The sequence below is a fragment of the Amphibalanus amphitrite genome, unplaced genomic scaffold (assembly GCF_019059575.1).
Source record: "Amphibalanus amphitrite isolate SeventyFive unplaced genomic scaffold, NRLGWU_Aamphi_draft 000001F_arrow, whole genome shotgun sequence".
Lineage (NCBI taxonomy): Eukaryota > Metazoa > Arthropoda > Thecostraca > Balanomorpha > Balanidae > Amphibalanus > Amphibalanus amphitrite.
The window spans coordinates 2,487,842-2,504,564 of record NW_024881499.1 but is presented as its reverse complement, the minus strand read 5'-3'; the positions used below and the strand labels follow the sequence as shown (position 1 = coordinate 2,504,564).

Below are 16,723 nucleotides of genomic sequence, written 5' to 3'. Positions count from 1 at the left end.
TGAGTGTATTCAAATTATAGCCATAATTAGCGCCCCGCACACTGCGCAGTTTTTCCCTGTTGCGTAATATGGATAGTTAAATACCACAGCCGTTTGAGGTATGACAAGGCCACACTGTGGCGGAGCCCTCCGGCGAATGTGTCTGTTCTCACCCCTCGACCGCACGGTGTGAGTATTCACGACCTCCGTGACCTGTCCGACCCGCCCCAGAGATTTAGATCCGTCAGTCACTGCGCCGGTCGGCGGGTCTGCCTGGGACGGCTCGACCCGCCGAGTCCCCCAAACACGCAGGTCAACGGGCTCAGGTAAACGGGTAATGTTGACATGGCCATGGAATCAGGGCCTTGAGGGCGGGGCTGCGAGGTGGATGGATATGGCCTGCACGACCCGGTCAGATTGACGCACAGGCGCCACCGAAACATAACGATCGCGAACTGGGGCTCGGTACACGTAAATATACGTGCCGTCTCGCTCCCCTGCGCCGGTAAACTCAAACATAACATGGGCCTCTGGGGCCAAAAACGATCAAGTGAGCACCTTCAAGTCGCTGAATGCGACCCAACCACTTTTGCTCGACCCAGGTTTAACTCGTCATTATTCCAATATATTTATAAGAAATATCCGGGTCTGACTTCGTGAAAAAAAACTCTACAGATGCTCATAAATCTAGAGGATCTTACCGGCGGAGGGCTGTGTCACGGAGGGCGATATTTTCTTCCTCAGCTGACAGCCGGTGGCATCGCACTGGATCACAAAGCCCGCCGACAGCTCCGAGTCGCGCTTCTTCAGCTTCTTGACGCTGAAGGAGAGCTCCTTGACCTCTGCGGTCGCCGGCGGGGGAGGCGTGCTCCTGTCGTCTCTGTAGGGGATTGGAGAAAGATCGTCACAAGCGCTGGCGCAGCGAAGGTGTGTTCCACCGATAGCGCAAGTCAGGGGTGAGAGAAGAACGATTGCTTTGGTTGTGATACGAGTTAGAAGCTTATGACCGATGGTGGTGAATCCATCGAAGGCAAAGTCGGGGAACAATTTGTGGGATTCAAAGCGACATAAAACCATTCCATATTGAAACGAGTTCTGATGTTATGCTTCATCAATGTGGTGACATAGGGAATCAGCTCGAGTAAATAAAATTGAACAATAGACTAGTTTAACCCTCGCCCTGGCAGGGCATTTTTCATAACACATGGCCATTGGCCTGGCAGGGGGGGTCGATGCGACCCCCCTCGCGATTGGCTCCTATGGCACCTAGAAACACCAAATTTGGTAGGTAGGTGGGCCCCCTGGAGTTCTCGCCCTTGTGCAAATTTGGTTGCTCTGGGTCAATATTTAGGGGGTTTTGGGGGATATAAATGTAAAAATTTCGCTAAAAACAGGTCAAAAGTTTTTTTTTTCACTTATATTTTTTGATCTAATTAAGATAGAGCAAAAAGAAAAGCACCAGTGAACTCAGCACGTCAAGACGCGTCGAATGATATACTTTTTGGCTTGCTTAAGTGTACTTAAAGTTTTTCTCTTAATTTTTAAGTAAACTTAAATTAATTACCTAATAAAGTTCAAGTTAACCAAATTGCATCATATCGCATATCATTCGATTCGGCTGATCACCAGGAACACAATGACACCATTTTTAAGCTCTAGCGTCATTATGTGCCAAGTTATTGGCAAAAACGTCATTTGACCTCAGTAGACCTCATTTGACCTGACCCATGGATAAGTACACCAAACAAAGAAGCACCAAGTGACCTGCTGTTAATTAATGTGGTTTCAAAGCACAAAAGTGATAGAGCGAAGTGGATATCTCCATTATTTTCCGAATTTAGTATTTTCCCATAGGCTTAACATTACGACGTAATGACCTCTAACTGACCTCGGGTCAGTGACCTAAAAAAAACCCGAACCATATGTTATACAACTCGGTGAGCTTAGCACATCCTGAAAGTTTGAAGGAAATCAGTCCAGAACTGTGAGTTGGACAGGTGCAAAAAGAAAATTGAAATTTGACCATGACCTTGTTCCGGTTTTTCTGACCTGGTGACCTGACCCAAGGTCACACGGACCTGAATTTTTCAGGTCATATGTAAAAAGGTTGCCCCATAGGCTGTGCCAAATTTGCCGCCGTTTTTACGCTATCTTCGAAAAAAATTTAAGGGGGGGGGTCTCATCGACCCCCCTGCCAGGGCGAGGGTTAAAGAAAAAAATCAAGATGAACGTTGGACACGGCACGAGCGATTAAGACTGGTTTTTCTCCGTGAATAGTGAACATAGGGATCAGAAGGACACCGGCAGCATCGTCCTTGTCATGTCATCAGTGTGGCATTTGGTTTTCCCTGGGAGCACAGGAAGCCAACTGAGGAGATCAGGAAACCGCACAACTTTACACGATCTCAATTTATGGACTGACTGCTGGCATTGTGTATGAGGGGAGAAAACCACCGGTGAACGTCACGCGGAAGACAGAGGAAGCCGCCCGCAGATGGGTGTAGACGATAAATCTCGGGGGGACTTTTCTCGGATCCTATCCAGGTCAAGGACAGTGTGCGGTTCAATGTTGTCAGGTTTGAGGCATCAGTTATGCACGCCGCCACAGGACCATCTTCCGTTGCGGTCAAATCCCTCTCTCCCCGGGGAGGCTGGCTGGCTTAGCGTCACATGCTGTCCCGCGGTTTACATAAGTACGTGAATAAGTCTCTCTGATGTCCTCAGTGCCTTCCTGGGGGTATTCTGGCGATCGAGTGCGTCATTCACGTCTCGTGATGACATACGAGGATACGAGCGAACGCAGCTTCTGGCGTGGAATTTCAATTGAGGCCTTCAATCTCTGTTATTAATACGATTAAAATATACCTATCTATCGAAGTGAATAAATAGCATGCATAGTCTTATTATTTTTATAGCATCGTGCGTAGGCATCTTAGGCATCTTATATCAGCGAACGTTTTTTGTCGTAAAATGATAAAGGAAAATAGCCGAAAATACACATTGATATATTGAATAATAGCACTTTGACACAATATTGAGCACGGATGGTAACAGGCCGTTAGGGAATCGTAGGCACATAAAATGCTAAAGCTTTTGGGAATGGGGAAGCAGAACTTATTTTCAGTTACATAGATATGCTTTGATAACCGAAGCATTTTATTGTGCTTAGTTGAACTATCACAAAAGTCAGCTTATAATACCTAAATACGAGTATTTTGATCCTACTTTTTATCAACAAAGTTGTGAGCCGTGCTAGTAAGGGGTAATAGACGCTTTCACAATGGCTATCTGCAGACATATTTAGTGCGCTATGGTCAAATTTGGTTCATACTTAATTCTTAGCATTGTAATCTTGGGTTGCTCTAATTGCTTATATGCGTACCTGTTTCATTTGTCAAATTATCACACGTTATTTTTTTATAAAAATATTTAAATAAATTGATGATATGAAGATATTTGTTCCAAAAGACGTTTAGGTACATAGTTTGATTTCGTCAAGTTTATGCATTCGCTTGATAGTTGATAGCCTGTCCTCAAAACAGATACTATGGCCAGCGAAAATGTTATAAAGCTATGCGTCATGCTTGCCACCAATGTTACGTATAGGTCATTACTCATTACCTAGTTGTTATCCTAATTTGCAAATTAATACGATAAGCATTTCATGATTCCCTACTGCAATTCAATTCAGCTCATGTTATATAAGAGTTCAGTAGATAATTCATGAAAAATTTATTAAATTAGGAGCAACATTTATCAATAATCATTGCTTCGCCTGATCTATTTATGGAGCCCTTTGACCTGTCGTGTCTAGCGGGAGACGCTATAGTCACGACCTGTTCCCATCAATCCACAGAGCAGGAAGCGGGGCGGCCGCCCTCGGTTCAAGGCACGGCAGCGATCGTGACCTGGCGGTGCCTGCTCGGTCAGATCACGTAGATCGCCAATGATCTACGACGGCATCACGATCATCACAGATCACGCTGGTGGGTGCGTGCCGGTACTCACAGTTTCCAGTTACTGCCCAGTGAAGTTGGCTTCACGGAAAACGATAGCGTCAGCTGCTCCCGCGCCGAAATCTGAAACACGTTCCCACGTCAGATGGTCCCATTTATCCACAGGCTCCTGCTCAGTTTCCAGAACCACAAATATGCCTAGAATATCACCTTAATTACTATTGAATAGGTAAAATGCGCTGGCCTTATGATAAGTGATTTAACCAAATAAGAATGAGGAACATTATTGTCCGACGATTAATAATGATTAACTTTTGGACGTGGTGCCCTACCTTTCTTTTCGTCATCTTGGAGGGCACCGATTGAGTCCGGGTGGCCAGCATCGGTTTGGGAGGGAGGTCTCTTCCCGTGGTCAGCTCGGGGGCGGAGGCCTTCCTCTGGGCCTCGTTCAGGAACGCCTGCTCCACCTGCAGTTGGCTCCTGGAAACGGTCGGCGACATTAGCGACGGCGTTACTGAGTGCATTGTCAGGCTGTACTCGTATGATATAATGTGCGGTGCGGATATTGATTTGGTTATGTGTCAAAAGCTCATGAAAATAACGACTTTCATGTGCAAAAAATGTTTTGCACATTATTTTATTCCAACGTATTACATTTTTGTCCCTCACCTGGTTTTCAGCAGAGGCCGGGGCGGCGGGCGCCGGGCGGGGGCGGCTCCGGTGGCCGCTCCCGCCGCGGCCGGGGCCGCTCCGCCGGCGGGGGCGGGGGCGGGGGCGGGGGCGACTGTCTCGCCGCCGCCGGCCGCCACCGAGGTGCCCAGGGAGGTGGTGGTAGACACCTGGGAGGTCACGGAGAGGCGACTACGGCACGAGCCGGAGCGCACCGAGGGAGGCGGCGCCGGCCGGCCGCCGGCCGCCGTCTCCGCGGTCTCCGCGGTCTCCTCCAAACTGACGTAGGTGACGTACTCGTTTTTGTAGCGGTTGTGCAGCATCAGATTGACGACCACAACTGACGAGCGGAGAGAGGGGCGTCAGAAACTGGAGAAGCTACTGCGTTAGTTAAATAGCTCTATGGTTGGTTTTCGTCGTGAAGTTGTTGACATGAATTTTATATTGTTATCAGGCCCATGATGCTCACAATTATTTCCAACTTTGCATCATGTCGAGCGTACACGCATCACTCAATAATCATAGAGTTACTCATAATGACGACCTACCGATGAGACAGACGAACTGGACGGCGAAGTTGGTGTGGATCTGGCCGACGCCGAAGCCCATGTTGGGGTTGGTCCGCACGTACACGGGCACCACGCTGAAGTTGGTGCTGGTTGTTTGGTTGGCCATCGCGTACCCCTCATACTCGGACCCCGCGAACACGCCGATCGTGAGGAGGGCAGGAACGCTGCAGAAACAAACAACCAGGAGAGATGCTTAGAAAATACGCAAACACATTGACCGTGAAGAGGGCAGGGACGCTGGAAATGGACCGCTGTAGTTGCTTTGTAGAGAAGCTCGCTGCGATTGAGGTCAGGCACCAATGACAAAAAATACCTATAATAGATGTCCAAGTGCAATTAGGTACTGATGAATGAAGGGACATCCACGACCACGATGTAGGATGAAGCTGCGCTCGTACAAGCATGCAGCTGACAGACAAGCAGGAGGTTGTCACACAACCGCCAACACGGGGCAGACGGGTCGAGCAAACATCCTAACAGCGACAGTCGGACAAACATATATGTATACGCCGGAGGCGATGCGATGTTGTTCAGCCATTTGTCACCCGGCTGGGGGTGTGGCAAGAGCCCGTCTGTCCTCAGGTGATGCAACAGATTGCAGCAGCGCGGCGACTGACAAAGTTTTCAATCGGAAAAACGGTTGCACGGAGAGACGTCTAACATCTTACTCCGGGAAACTACCTATGCAAACGTCATTCGATCCATGAAACGTGTGAGATATAGAGGATTCTTCATGGCTCCGAGTGGAAGATAAGGATATCTTTTCCAAGCGGGTTACTGAAAAACCGAGCGACGAAGGAGCGAGGTTTTTCTGTAACACGCGAGGAAAAGATATCCGATCTTCCACAAGTGAGCCATGAGGAATCCTATATCTTTCTATGTTGAGGTTTATTCTTAATTAATAAAATATTATATTTAAATGCATTCATCTATGTAAAAATAGACTCAGAGTAGTTTCTTCTTATTTCATAAGTTTCATCCATCTATATTACTATTTGAGGAGGGTGCGTCTGTCCGTTACCGAGGTCCCGACTTGGTGGTGCTTTGCGTGGACTACAGGCCAGACCGTTGCCCCTAGCGCGGTGAAATTTGCACAACTCATAGATCAAGGATGCGCGACGTGCCTTTGAGGAGTCTCAGCTCGATCGGATTGATAGGGAGCGCATGGCGCGTGCTCAAAAAGTGCAAATTCGCGTCATAGACTTTACATGTATAAATCGGCGTGCGAAATCGGGCGAAAACGGCTAATTTTGGCCGACACGGGTCCGGTTCCGGCGCAATATCTTGGTGACCAGGGGTCCAACCGGCACGGGGAAAACAGCATCGTGTAGATAATTGAATGGGCAATTGAATGGTGTGCGATACAGAGGATAGCACGCGCCACGTGCACCGGGGAGGGCACTTTTGTTGAAAAATTGCGGTTTTTGGCGGATTTTGGAATTGATTTTATTTTTAGGTGACCGTTAAACAGAGCGAGTTGGAACAATGCCTGTTGGCAAGAGAAATGTACCGCCTCTCATGGAAAAATTGTGAAAGCTGATTGATCCAAATCAAGGTGGTACAAATCACGGGAGAAAATGGTATTTGTCAATTTTGTGCCACTTTATTAATCACACGGGTTTTGCTCAATGATCTGATATCTCTGGCAATTAAAAATGGCACCGTTGGAAAGAGCATTCAATTCTGTCCAAGGTTCAGTATTCATGTTTGCATGATGATCAACAGTATTCTAAAAAATGTAAATGTTCCAAACCATTACATTGCCATTTTTAGCGAAATTCATCGATGGCCCTCAAAAGACTTCACGTCAGTTTTCGAATCGTTCTAAAGTAGAACGCATGATAATACGACACGGGCACCTCGGTGCGATGTATCTTTTTTGTTTTATTACAAAATGCTTGGCCGTCAAAAAGCAATCGAACGAAATGGATACCAACCAAATCGACACAGACCAACCCAATACCCACGGGTAAAAAATAACCCTTCTTCGCGTTGCGGAGCACGCGGGTCACCCTAGTAAGCAACCATTGAAAATGTCGTTCGGTTATTGACCCATCATCACATGAACTCTTGATTTTTCACTATGAACCCTCGAGACCTTATCTTTGCATCTCAGAGGGATGCAGATATAACAAATTCTTATCTTTGCATCTCAGAGGAGTGCGAGATAGAAATATCCCTGCACTGTAGACCCAATGGCAAATAAACCTCAACTAGAAAGATCCACTCCTCTCCACTCGTTATCGGTCTTATATCTCGGTCACTGCCGAGAATGATGGACCAGACCAGGCCAGGCCAACAAGAAAGCGTCGCCTGTATCGCTCGAACTTCTCGCCAATGGCATGTCCATTTAATCTGCTTCCCAGACATCCGACAAGCCTGAAATGGTGTTTTGTTTCTGACTATGGGACTTCTAGTTGTCATCGTTAGCTGGAATAGTACCCATGCTTCACGTCAGTCACCAGATGCTATGTTTATCCACGTGTGACTCTACTGGAGCTCTATGATGTGAGATGTGCTTCGCCGTATCTGAGGCATGTGCGATGCCGAAGTCCAATCACTCGCCGAGTCTGGTCTATATCATCAGAACTCTCGTAACCACAGACATCTTGTGATGACCATCAGATGTCTGTGATTCACATAGGTCAATGTGATAGTCATCTTCAGAGCTCTCGGAGCAACAGAGAAGGATACCCGCCGACTAAAGTTCAAACGGTATAGAAATAATGACTGCTATGAAGAATGATCCAAGAACTCCTAGCTACAGGATTTACAACGCCACTCTAGCCAGACCGTCTTATGGTCGGTCAAGACACGGAGGGCGGGGCGGTACTCACCCCCATCCGATGAGCAGGCTGGCCGTGCGCAGCCGCTGTACCACGCCCACCGTGTACCGGCTGACCAGGGTCAGGGTCACGGCTAGCAGGGCGGCCCACACGCGGCCGGCGAACTGGCCGAGCGTGAACACGGTGTACTTGAGGTACAGCTGCCACGGTACGTCGTCCTCGAGCGAGTACCAGAGCAGCGCGCCCACGGCCGCCAGCAGCTGCACGTGAGGGAGAAACGGGGATGTCAGAGAGACGTCAGAGACAAGGAGAGACACGGGGAGATATCAGAGAGACGGAGAGAGACACGAGGAGATGTCAGACACGGGGAGAAACAGGGAGATGTCAGAGACAGAACCAGGGAGAATAGAAAGATGTCAGAGACAAGGGAGGGAGGGAAACAGGGAGATGTCAGAGACAGAACCAGGGAGAATAGAAAGATGTCAGAGACAAGGGAGGGACACAGGGAGATGTCAGAGACAGAACAAGGGAGATAGGAACATGTCCCCTCCCTTGTCAGAGACAAGGGAGGGGGAGAAACAGGGAGAAGTCAGAGCCACATGGGAGAGACGGTGCGATGTCAGAGAGACGGGGAGAGACGCGGAAAGATGTCAGAGAGACGGGGAGAGACACGGGAAGATGTCAGAGAGAGCGGAGAGACGGAGAGACGTCAAAGAGACGGAGTGGGGACAAACTCAACGCCACGTCATGCCAAAGAGCCATGCGAGCGACATGCGTCATCTCCGTAACACAAAACGGATACAGTGCGATGTCCAACACACACTGAAGGTGCCTGACGCTCGAGAAGTCAGTGATTGACAGATATGAGAAACTCACGGAGAGATGTCGTCTAAAGAGCCGGATATTTGTAAAGATGCGAAGTGAACACAAGAGGAATGACAGAGAACAGACGGTGCCAAATCATAACAAGAAAATATTGTTTTGTGAAGCAGGCGGATGGGCGCTATCCTAGTTCATAGAAGAGTGATTCACTCTGTGAACAGCATACTTCCCATTCGCATATCTGTGTCCAGTCAGAACCTATTGAGAGGCATTCACTGTCAGTCTGTTTTTACCTTCCAAAGGAATGCTGATAACCTTTGCCTGGAGATTTAGTAAATCAAGTGGAACTTCCAAGGCTGACAAACGCAAGTGGCGGTGCGTTATTTACCTAGCACGCACACATTTGTTTGGCCTTCGAACGTAAGCAATGACGCCATTAGTTTGTGGAAGCTATCCCGCCATCTCGTACCTATACTAGACAGAATCGACTGCGTCTCCGTGGTGCTAAAACCAGCGCCGGGCACCAGAATCCCTCGGCAACTATATTGGTTGATTGCAAAACTCTAACTACATAATTATACTCTAATCAGAGCTCGCATCAACAGAAAAACAGGCACCTGTAGGGTGATTACTCTAGCGACGCATCCAATACTTCCAGTAAGGTTGCTCAATAGCTTAGCGCTGTCACTTTAAACTGCTCAACAGGAGCTGCTTGCATCGCGGGCAATGTGACTGCACAACAGAACAATGCGTTACAGAGCTGACGGGAAAGGGGATAAGGACCGTGCACGACTAGCGCTGCATAGCTTGTGTCAGATGCTTCATACATCAAAGGAATAAAGTATTATCATTACCCAATACCCACTGCTTAGAAGGTAGTTAAAATCTTGCACAATCAATCTAGCTCGTCTCTGCGGGAGTGTATTTAAAAGCTAAAAGATTGCTCATAAAAGTTACCTAATGAGACACACACGAAATTATTTTTGCACATTGATCTCCGAATACACAATTGATATATCCAAGAACAACGTTTGATAGCCACTGAAAGTCACTCGTGACGCCTAGGACTGCCTTCTTTTCCCAGCCACTGCACCCGGTCCCGTGTAGAGGCGCTCTCGGTCGTCGGTACCGTCGGCCCGGCGCCGCCCTCACACCCACCTGTGCGGCCAGCAGGTGGACGGTGGTCTGGTAGGGCACTCGGCGGTGCTTCCTGGTGATGAGCAGCACCAGCACCACGCAGGCCAGCGTGCACGCGCCCACAGACGTCATGTGCAGCACGAAGCGGCGCAGCGACGACACGTAGGCGGCGACGTTCACCTGGCCGATGGAGGCCATCCGCGCCGACAGCAGCATGAACGGCATCGCCAGGAACGTGCAGGCCACCAGCGCGCTGGACAGCTGACGGCACAAAGAGGGGGGGGGGGTTTGATATCGACTGGCAGTGCCACTGGACGTATCCCATAAACATCGGGAAACGCCGGCTGGCTACTTAGTATATGCTTTAGGTAGACGTTTTAATTATGCGAACAAGACTTCGCAACCTTTCAAAAAGGCGTCAATGGGATCAACACTCAAATACACTTTACGGAGCGCCCAGGAGTGTCGTAAAATGCACTGACCCCAAGTGACGCCATTTCCCCGGGGACATGGTAAGTGGCGTGTTACGGTGGCGTGCAGCTGGCTGTGACAACATCGAGTCTGGACGCCATCTGTGATGTCATTGTGATGTCACGGTGTGTTACTGTGATCCAGCATGACGTTACTACGTAACACAGTGCTCGCGTCACGTGAAACGAAATGGCCACATTTAGATAATTTAACCTTGCTTGACATGCGTATTTGAACTTGTTTGGAGTAACTTGAAATATGTGTAAGATGCCTCTTTCCGACAGCCTTCTATCCTTTGGAATTATCACTGCGTCTCACAATCCGTCGCAATCAACAGCGATCTTCAACATCTCGAGCTGTCAGGCCAACTTTGCAGCGGCCAGAATGCTTGGGCAAGATTATTGAAAAAAAAGATGTACGACATCCGAGAAAGGGATTGACTTTGGACGCTTTGCGAGTTACGCAATTTTTCGGTGGACAAAAACAGGCAAATTGCGCTGTTGCAAATTGCGATCTGGTGCGTGCAGCCGGGAGCATGGGCCGCTTCTTCAGTAGAGTTATGGTCGAAAAATACTAAAGCATCTACAAATACATTCCTCATCCATGACATGGGTTTGATGCAGCATGCAAGGTTGAACGGTCACTGGCCAGATACTCGCGATAAAAAGGTTCCTAGGAAGGTCATAGAAGTTGATGTTCTTGCGTGCAGACTGCGGAAGCACGTTCGATCAATTCAACAGTGCACTGAATATATGTATACGAATATAGGTAGCCACTAGCCGCCTGTTAGAAGTCAGTCCAATCTAAACTTAAGTGCGGATGCGCGATTAGCGTGACATTTTAGCAACCATTTATTGTTTTCCATCCTATATTTTATCACAATATACACAACCATGCATGCAGCCTGTCTATTGCAATGCAATCTACAAAGCATACCTCGTTAAACCGCGCCCCGTAGGGCTATCGGCGGACCCTACCACCCGTAGGGGGGGGGGGGCGTTTCGCCCCCCCCCCTAAGATCTCGGAAATTTACCGGCCGATTTTCAAAACTCAAACGGTGTTCGATAGCCCCACCAAGAAACTACCTTGTGACCAATTTTCATTGACCTAGGTCAAACCGATGACGTCACAGGTCAGGTCAAAGGTCGGATTTTCACCGTTCACAGGCATTTCAAGATATGTGTTGTGAAATCGAGTAAATTGGTAAGTTATTGAAAACCATCGATGGTACATTGTTCGTCAAACACCTACTCTGCTATCTGAGGTCACTGATACCAGGTCAGGTCACAGAGGTCAGGTCACCGGGGGTCACAATATGAAAGTGTCGTGTGGATACATGTTTTATGGTCAATTTTACATGACAAATGCGATTATGTGGGTCAGGCAGCCTTTGGGGCCAGCTAAGGTCACGTTTTGGTGAAGGTCAGGTCAATGTCAGGTCCAATTAGGTCAAATTTCAAAGTTGATATGTTTGCATAAAATAGGTATCGACTAGATGCAGCTCGTCACGGGGAGTCTAATAGTGGTCTTTGTTTTCCCTACTTGGTCTAGAATTGCCAAAAATGAGTTTGAAAATTTGACGTTATCATTTTTGAACAGTTTTTTTTTCGCTATAACTTGGCCAAAAAACGAGATATCGATCTGAAATTTGGTATGTAGATAGAAGACAGTAGGCACTATCACACGTATTCCATTTTTTCGAAACTCAAAATTTATTTTGGATTTTTTGGCTAGTATATCCAAAAAATTGCTTTTTTATTTTTGGGGTTCAAAACTCAAAAATTTCAAAAATCCGAAATGGCAGTTTTGTAGCCCTGTTAATTCTACACCTTTTATGTTTGATCATTTTTCTGTATCTTTAAAGCTGTAGGTCTGACAGCTCATCTCGCGAAGGTCTTTTTTCGGTCGAAAATGGCAGAACATGACGTCATTCTGACGTCATTTGTGGCCAACCTATCATAGCCTCTGGAAATTTTTTTGGTCACAATGTGTAAAATTTATGCTCGGAGGGGTCCTGAAAGTTTGGTGGCGATATCTCCAGCCGTTTAGGAGATATAGACGGAAAAGGACAGGGGGGCTGTTTCGGCCCCCCCCTACGGCACGCGGGTTAAATTAACTTCAATAAATGATCATCGTCTATCATGACTCGCTCATCCCCAGATCGGCTGCATGGCAGCTGCCCCGCCAGCCGCCCCGACGCGACTAGCTCCCGACCGAATGGGTTCATGGTGCGTGTCGATCGGGAGTGGGTGGTGGGGCAAAAACACTGACGGGTGAGAGGCCCGTTCCACCCGTCTCGTGCCGGTCGGCGCCGCTCGGCTGGAGCCTGCTCCAGTCCATTGTGAAACACGTCATGGTTCGATCTCAGTCATGGTACGGTAGACTAGAGCGGTCATTTCAGAAGAGACACGTAACGACAGCTAAGCAGTAACCTCAGCTCTTCTAAAAATAGAAACGTGACGATAAAGACGCAAAAGGGACTATTATCGCCCCCATAAAAGACTTACAAATATGTGATATCGTTGAACCTCCACGTTAGAACAAAAACATGTACCTAGGTATTAATGAAAGGAAAAATTGTATCCATAAACAAAATTCAAACACTTGTCATTTGCCTTCATGAAGGTGAAAATTAATCAACCAAGACATAGATAAAGAAAACAAAGGTACCGTAAAGTGGGGCTATTTGAGACAGAGGGGCTATTTGAGACAGCACGGCAGTGGCTTAGTAAAATTGCTGTAAAATTAAAACCGTTTGATATTTTTGATCAATTTTTGCTCAAGCTGATGTGGAATTTAATAATGAATTCCATGGAAATGATTTTTTGAAAGTTTTGAAAATTTTGGAAAGAAATTTGGCATTTAATGAGAAATACAGAAAAACCACAACTTTAGTTATACGAAAAGCACCCCTACCTGCAGCTTAACATTGTTGAAGTTTTAAAACTTTGCAACCAAATCTATCGTAACTATCGTTTTACTTATGGGCTAAGCACATTTTACATGCAGACATTATATATTGTTAGCGGTAGTGACAATTGTGTAACCCGATGTCTCAGAATCCCGATGATACCCACCTCGTCGAACCTCAACGTATACCAAATTCAGCTGATGGTTGTGATGCCAAGGCCCTAAAACGGGTGATATGATGCATCCTAAAGACTCACCGCCATCTGCCTAAGGTGTATCAAACGTTCGACCTAAGGAACACCGATGAATCGGCCATGGGTTCATGGTACGTTTAGCAGCAAGCAATATTTACACATTATAACCGACCATCCAGTTTGTGACGATATTAGTTAACTGTATGAATATGTGCAATGTGCATAGAATGTGTTTCATCAGTCACTGACGTGGTCGGTAATCGACCCATGTCTACTCTGGTTGACCATAAGGACCATTGGAGGTTATTTATCATACATACTTGATGCATCCGTACTTGATGCAGTGCGGTAACCGGCCATTCGATACAACATGCAGTGATCTAGGAAAATCGGCATAAAATCAAAACCGTTTGACCTTTTTCTATTATTTCTTCACAGGTTGATGTGCAATGGAACAATCGATCATGCGCATCATTCATTCAACCATTTTGGAAACTGCTTTCCCTTTTTTAATGCATTACGGTGCGTTTAATGCAGTAGCGAGCCTGTCTCAAATAGCCCCACCAACTTTCGGCCTATATGTTTTACGCCGCCAGATATAAACACAACAACTTTATTTGAAAATTTCTCTGTCGTTTACTTTAAAATAGTCCTAGATAATCATCCTGTGATTTTTAGAGCTTAGGATCACATCATATTATGACAGTCCTAGCATAAAGTAATGCAATTTTTTAGCAGAGCGAAATGCTGTGTCCAACGAAAAACGAAAAATTTGATTATAAGGGTTACATAACTGTAGTTGAAATAAATGATTTTTGCCAGAAGTATGAAAATTTAATTTCCTATCGCATGGCATTAGAAGAATTATCCCTAGCTTGACCAATTTTCTTCAATATCCTTGCAACTAAAACTGTCTCAAATAGCCCCACACTATGGGGCTATTTGAAACAGGCTTCAATTAGAAAAAATAACGTTATTTATGGTTTCTAGCTGAACCAAAATTGACCTATCTGAAAGCGGTTACAGAGAACTACGTTTTTGCAATTTACATGCTATAGGAAATATCAACCGTTTTGAAGGGAGAGGCCAAAAACAGTAAAATCCGTTTCAAATAGCCCCACTTTACGGTATAAGAAAGCCTCGGAATCAATGGCGCCACAATTGACAAACAAATGATTTTAAAATAACACGACGCATTACTCCGGCGTAATATAGAAGGGTACAGAAAACAACTGGCGATGTGCTAGTTCCATGCATGTTTTATTTTCGGTGAAAGTGACTGCTGAAAGTTACTGTTGCTGTGAAAACGACTGTTGTGATGTCGCGATCATGAATAGCGGTAGCAGCAACATTCCTGTATAGTCGACTACAGAATGATGTTCCACTCCTCAGAAGCTATCAGTTGACCGGAGCGCTAAGTTGTGCCGTTTATCACGCAAGTAAGCGTGTCGATTGTGAGCATTGCGACAAAGCTATAATTTGTGAACTCAGCCCGTGTGATGCGGCACAGCCTACCACTCCAGGCAAATAATTGCCTGTGAAACCCACTCCTCTCTCCAGGGCCTCGGCTAACATGTTAACTGGTGGGCCAAATGGCCCACCAGTGACCCGAAATGGCCCACCAGCCTCAAAGATTTGGCCCACCAGTAATTTTCCGAAAAATCTAAGTTTTCACATTTTACATCACGACGTAGGTAACATTGTGATACAGACAGAGACAGAGGCCCTACTACATTGTTGCATTTAGCAAAAGTAAGAACTTGATCGTCGTTGCCCGCCTAATACCATCACCATTCCCGGTTTCTTGAGACAGCCGTAGGTTAAGCCTCGGTCACACTTCACCGGATTGGACCAATGGACGAGAAACGGACGGCGTCCGGTGATGTCCGGGGTCCGGGGGATGTCCGTTCGTTTCCGTTGGACGTCCGTTTCTCATCCGTTAATATCCGTTCCATGTCCGGTGGTGTCCGGTGTGCTCAACCGGACACCACCGGACATGGAACGGATATTAACGGATGACAAACGGACATCACCGGACGCTGACAGTTCTCGTCCGTTTCTCGTCCGTTGGTCCAATCCGGTGAAGTGTGACCGAGGCTTTGAATTTTATGCAATAATCGTGAAAGACGTCTGCCTCTGTCAATTACAGATAGTGTCGGCGGCTTCCTGCCGATCGAGGTCTGCGAGAGTTCTTGCAAGCTTTCCGATCGATCGAGTGGTTGCAGTCACATAAGCATCTGCCGCAGACCAGTCGATTACAAGAAAAACTACGAATAAAGAACAGACCAGTTCAGACGGCCGGGGATAAGCCTGCGAGCGATCTCAGACGGCTCGCCGATAGACACGATATAAGCCAGAGTCAAACTAGAGGTAGTGTCGGCAACTTCCAGCCGATTGAAGTCTGCAAGCGATTATTATGCGTCTGCCTTCACGACCGGTATGATGCTTGCAGTCGCACATCTGACCAGTCGGACGAATTTCGAACCGTTCACAGTCAGAGTTCAAAAAATTTCTCATTTGGGCTGGAGATGACACTCAAGAATAAGAATGGATAATTTTTCACTCTCACATTTTGGGTGGCTAGAATTTTCCACTCAGACACCCAATTGAGAAATCTGAAGTTTGGGACACTGTTCACCAGAAGTGTACATCACTTTTTTTTTAAAGAAAATATTAGGGCTGCGCAGTGCGCTTGGGCTTTTGAGTCAATTCTTTTCCATGCGACACCAATAGGCTTAATGATCATTTTCAGATATGTTGGGGTTGCTGCTACAACCCCCTTTTGGGGTTCCTGCTACAACCCACTTTATATATAAAGTTGCACTCGTGCTGTTCACAATTCCTCCCGATCCACCCGACAACGCCCGATCCCGTCCGACCGCTTCCGAATCTCCCACCAGTCGGCGAGCGATCCATTCAGGGCTCGCTGATTTTTAACATCCGACCGGCCGTAAGTTATCGTCCAAAGTTTTATAATCTGCGTCAATATTTTGTGCATACTTGTGCGATTTTATGTGCACCGCCGGAGTATCACCACTGAGAGGTTTGTGTGGGTCCCTACTCTCTCCTCTCTCTGAAGAGTCGGGAGGGGGGGGGGGGGGTCCAGCCCCGTTTTTTTTTACATTTTTTAAAATGCCATCCTGACGTTCTTTGCAGAATAAAGTGGCCGAAATCTGGGGAGAAATCGAAAATGGGGGGGGGGGGGGGGCTATGGCTACGAAGGTCAGTCC

The 16,723-nt window shown here is 46.9% G+C and overlaps 1 protein-coding gene across 2 annotated transcripts in view; it reads right to left on the bottom strand.

Annotated features, from left to right (window-relative positions):
* Positions 1-16,723, bottom strand: part of LOC122389765 (integral membrane protein GPR155-like) — a 43,700-nt gene that overhangs the window by 2,927 nt on the left and 24,050 nt on the right. For both annotated transcript variants that reach the window (XM_043382156.1, XM_043382233.1), the window contains exons 10-16: positions 9,940-10,179; positions 8,011-8,219; positions 5,153-5,337; positions 4,605-4,944; positions 4,268-4,415; positions 3,988-4,058; positions 681-859 (exon numbers count right to left, since the gene is read on the bottom strand). In XM_043382156.1, the coding sequence (XP_043238091.1) occupies positions 681-859; positions 3,988-4,058; positions 4,268-4,415; positions 4,605-4,944; positions 5,153-5,337; positions 8,011-8,219; positions 9,940-10,179 (1,372 nt within the window). The remainder of the gene's footprint in view (positions 1-680; positions 860-3,987; positions 4,059-4,267; positions 4,416-4,604; positions 4,945-5,152; positions 5,338-8,010; positions 8,220-9,939; positions 10,180-16,723) is intronic.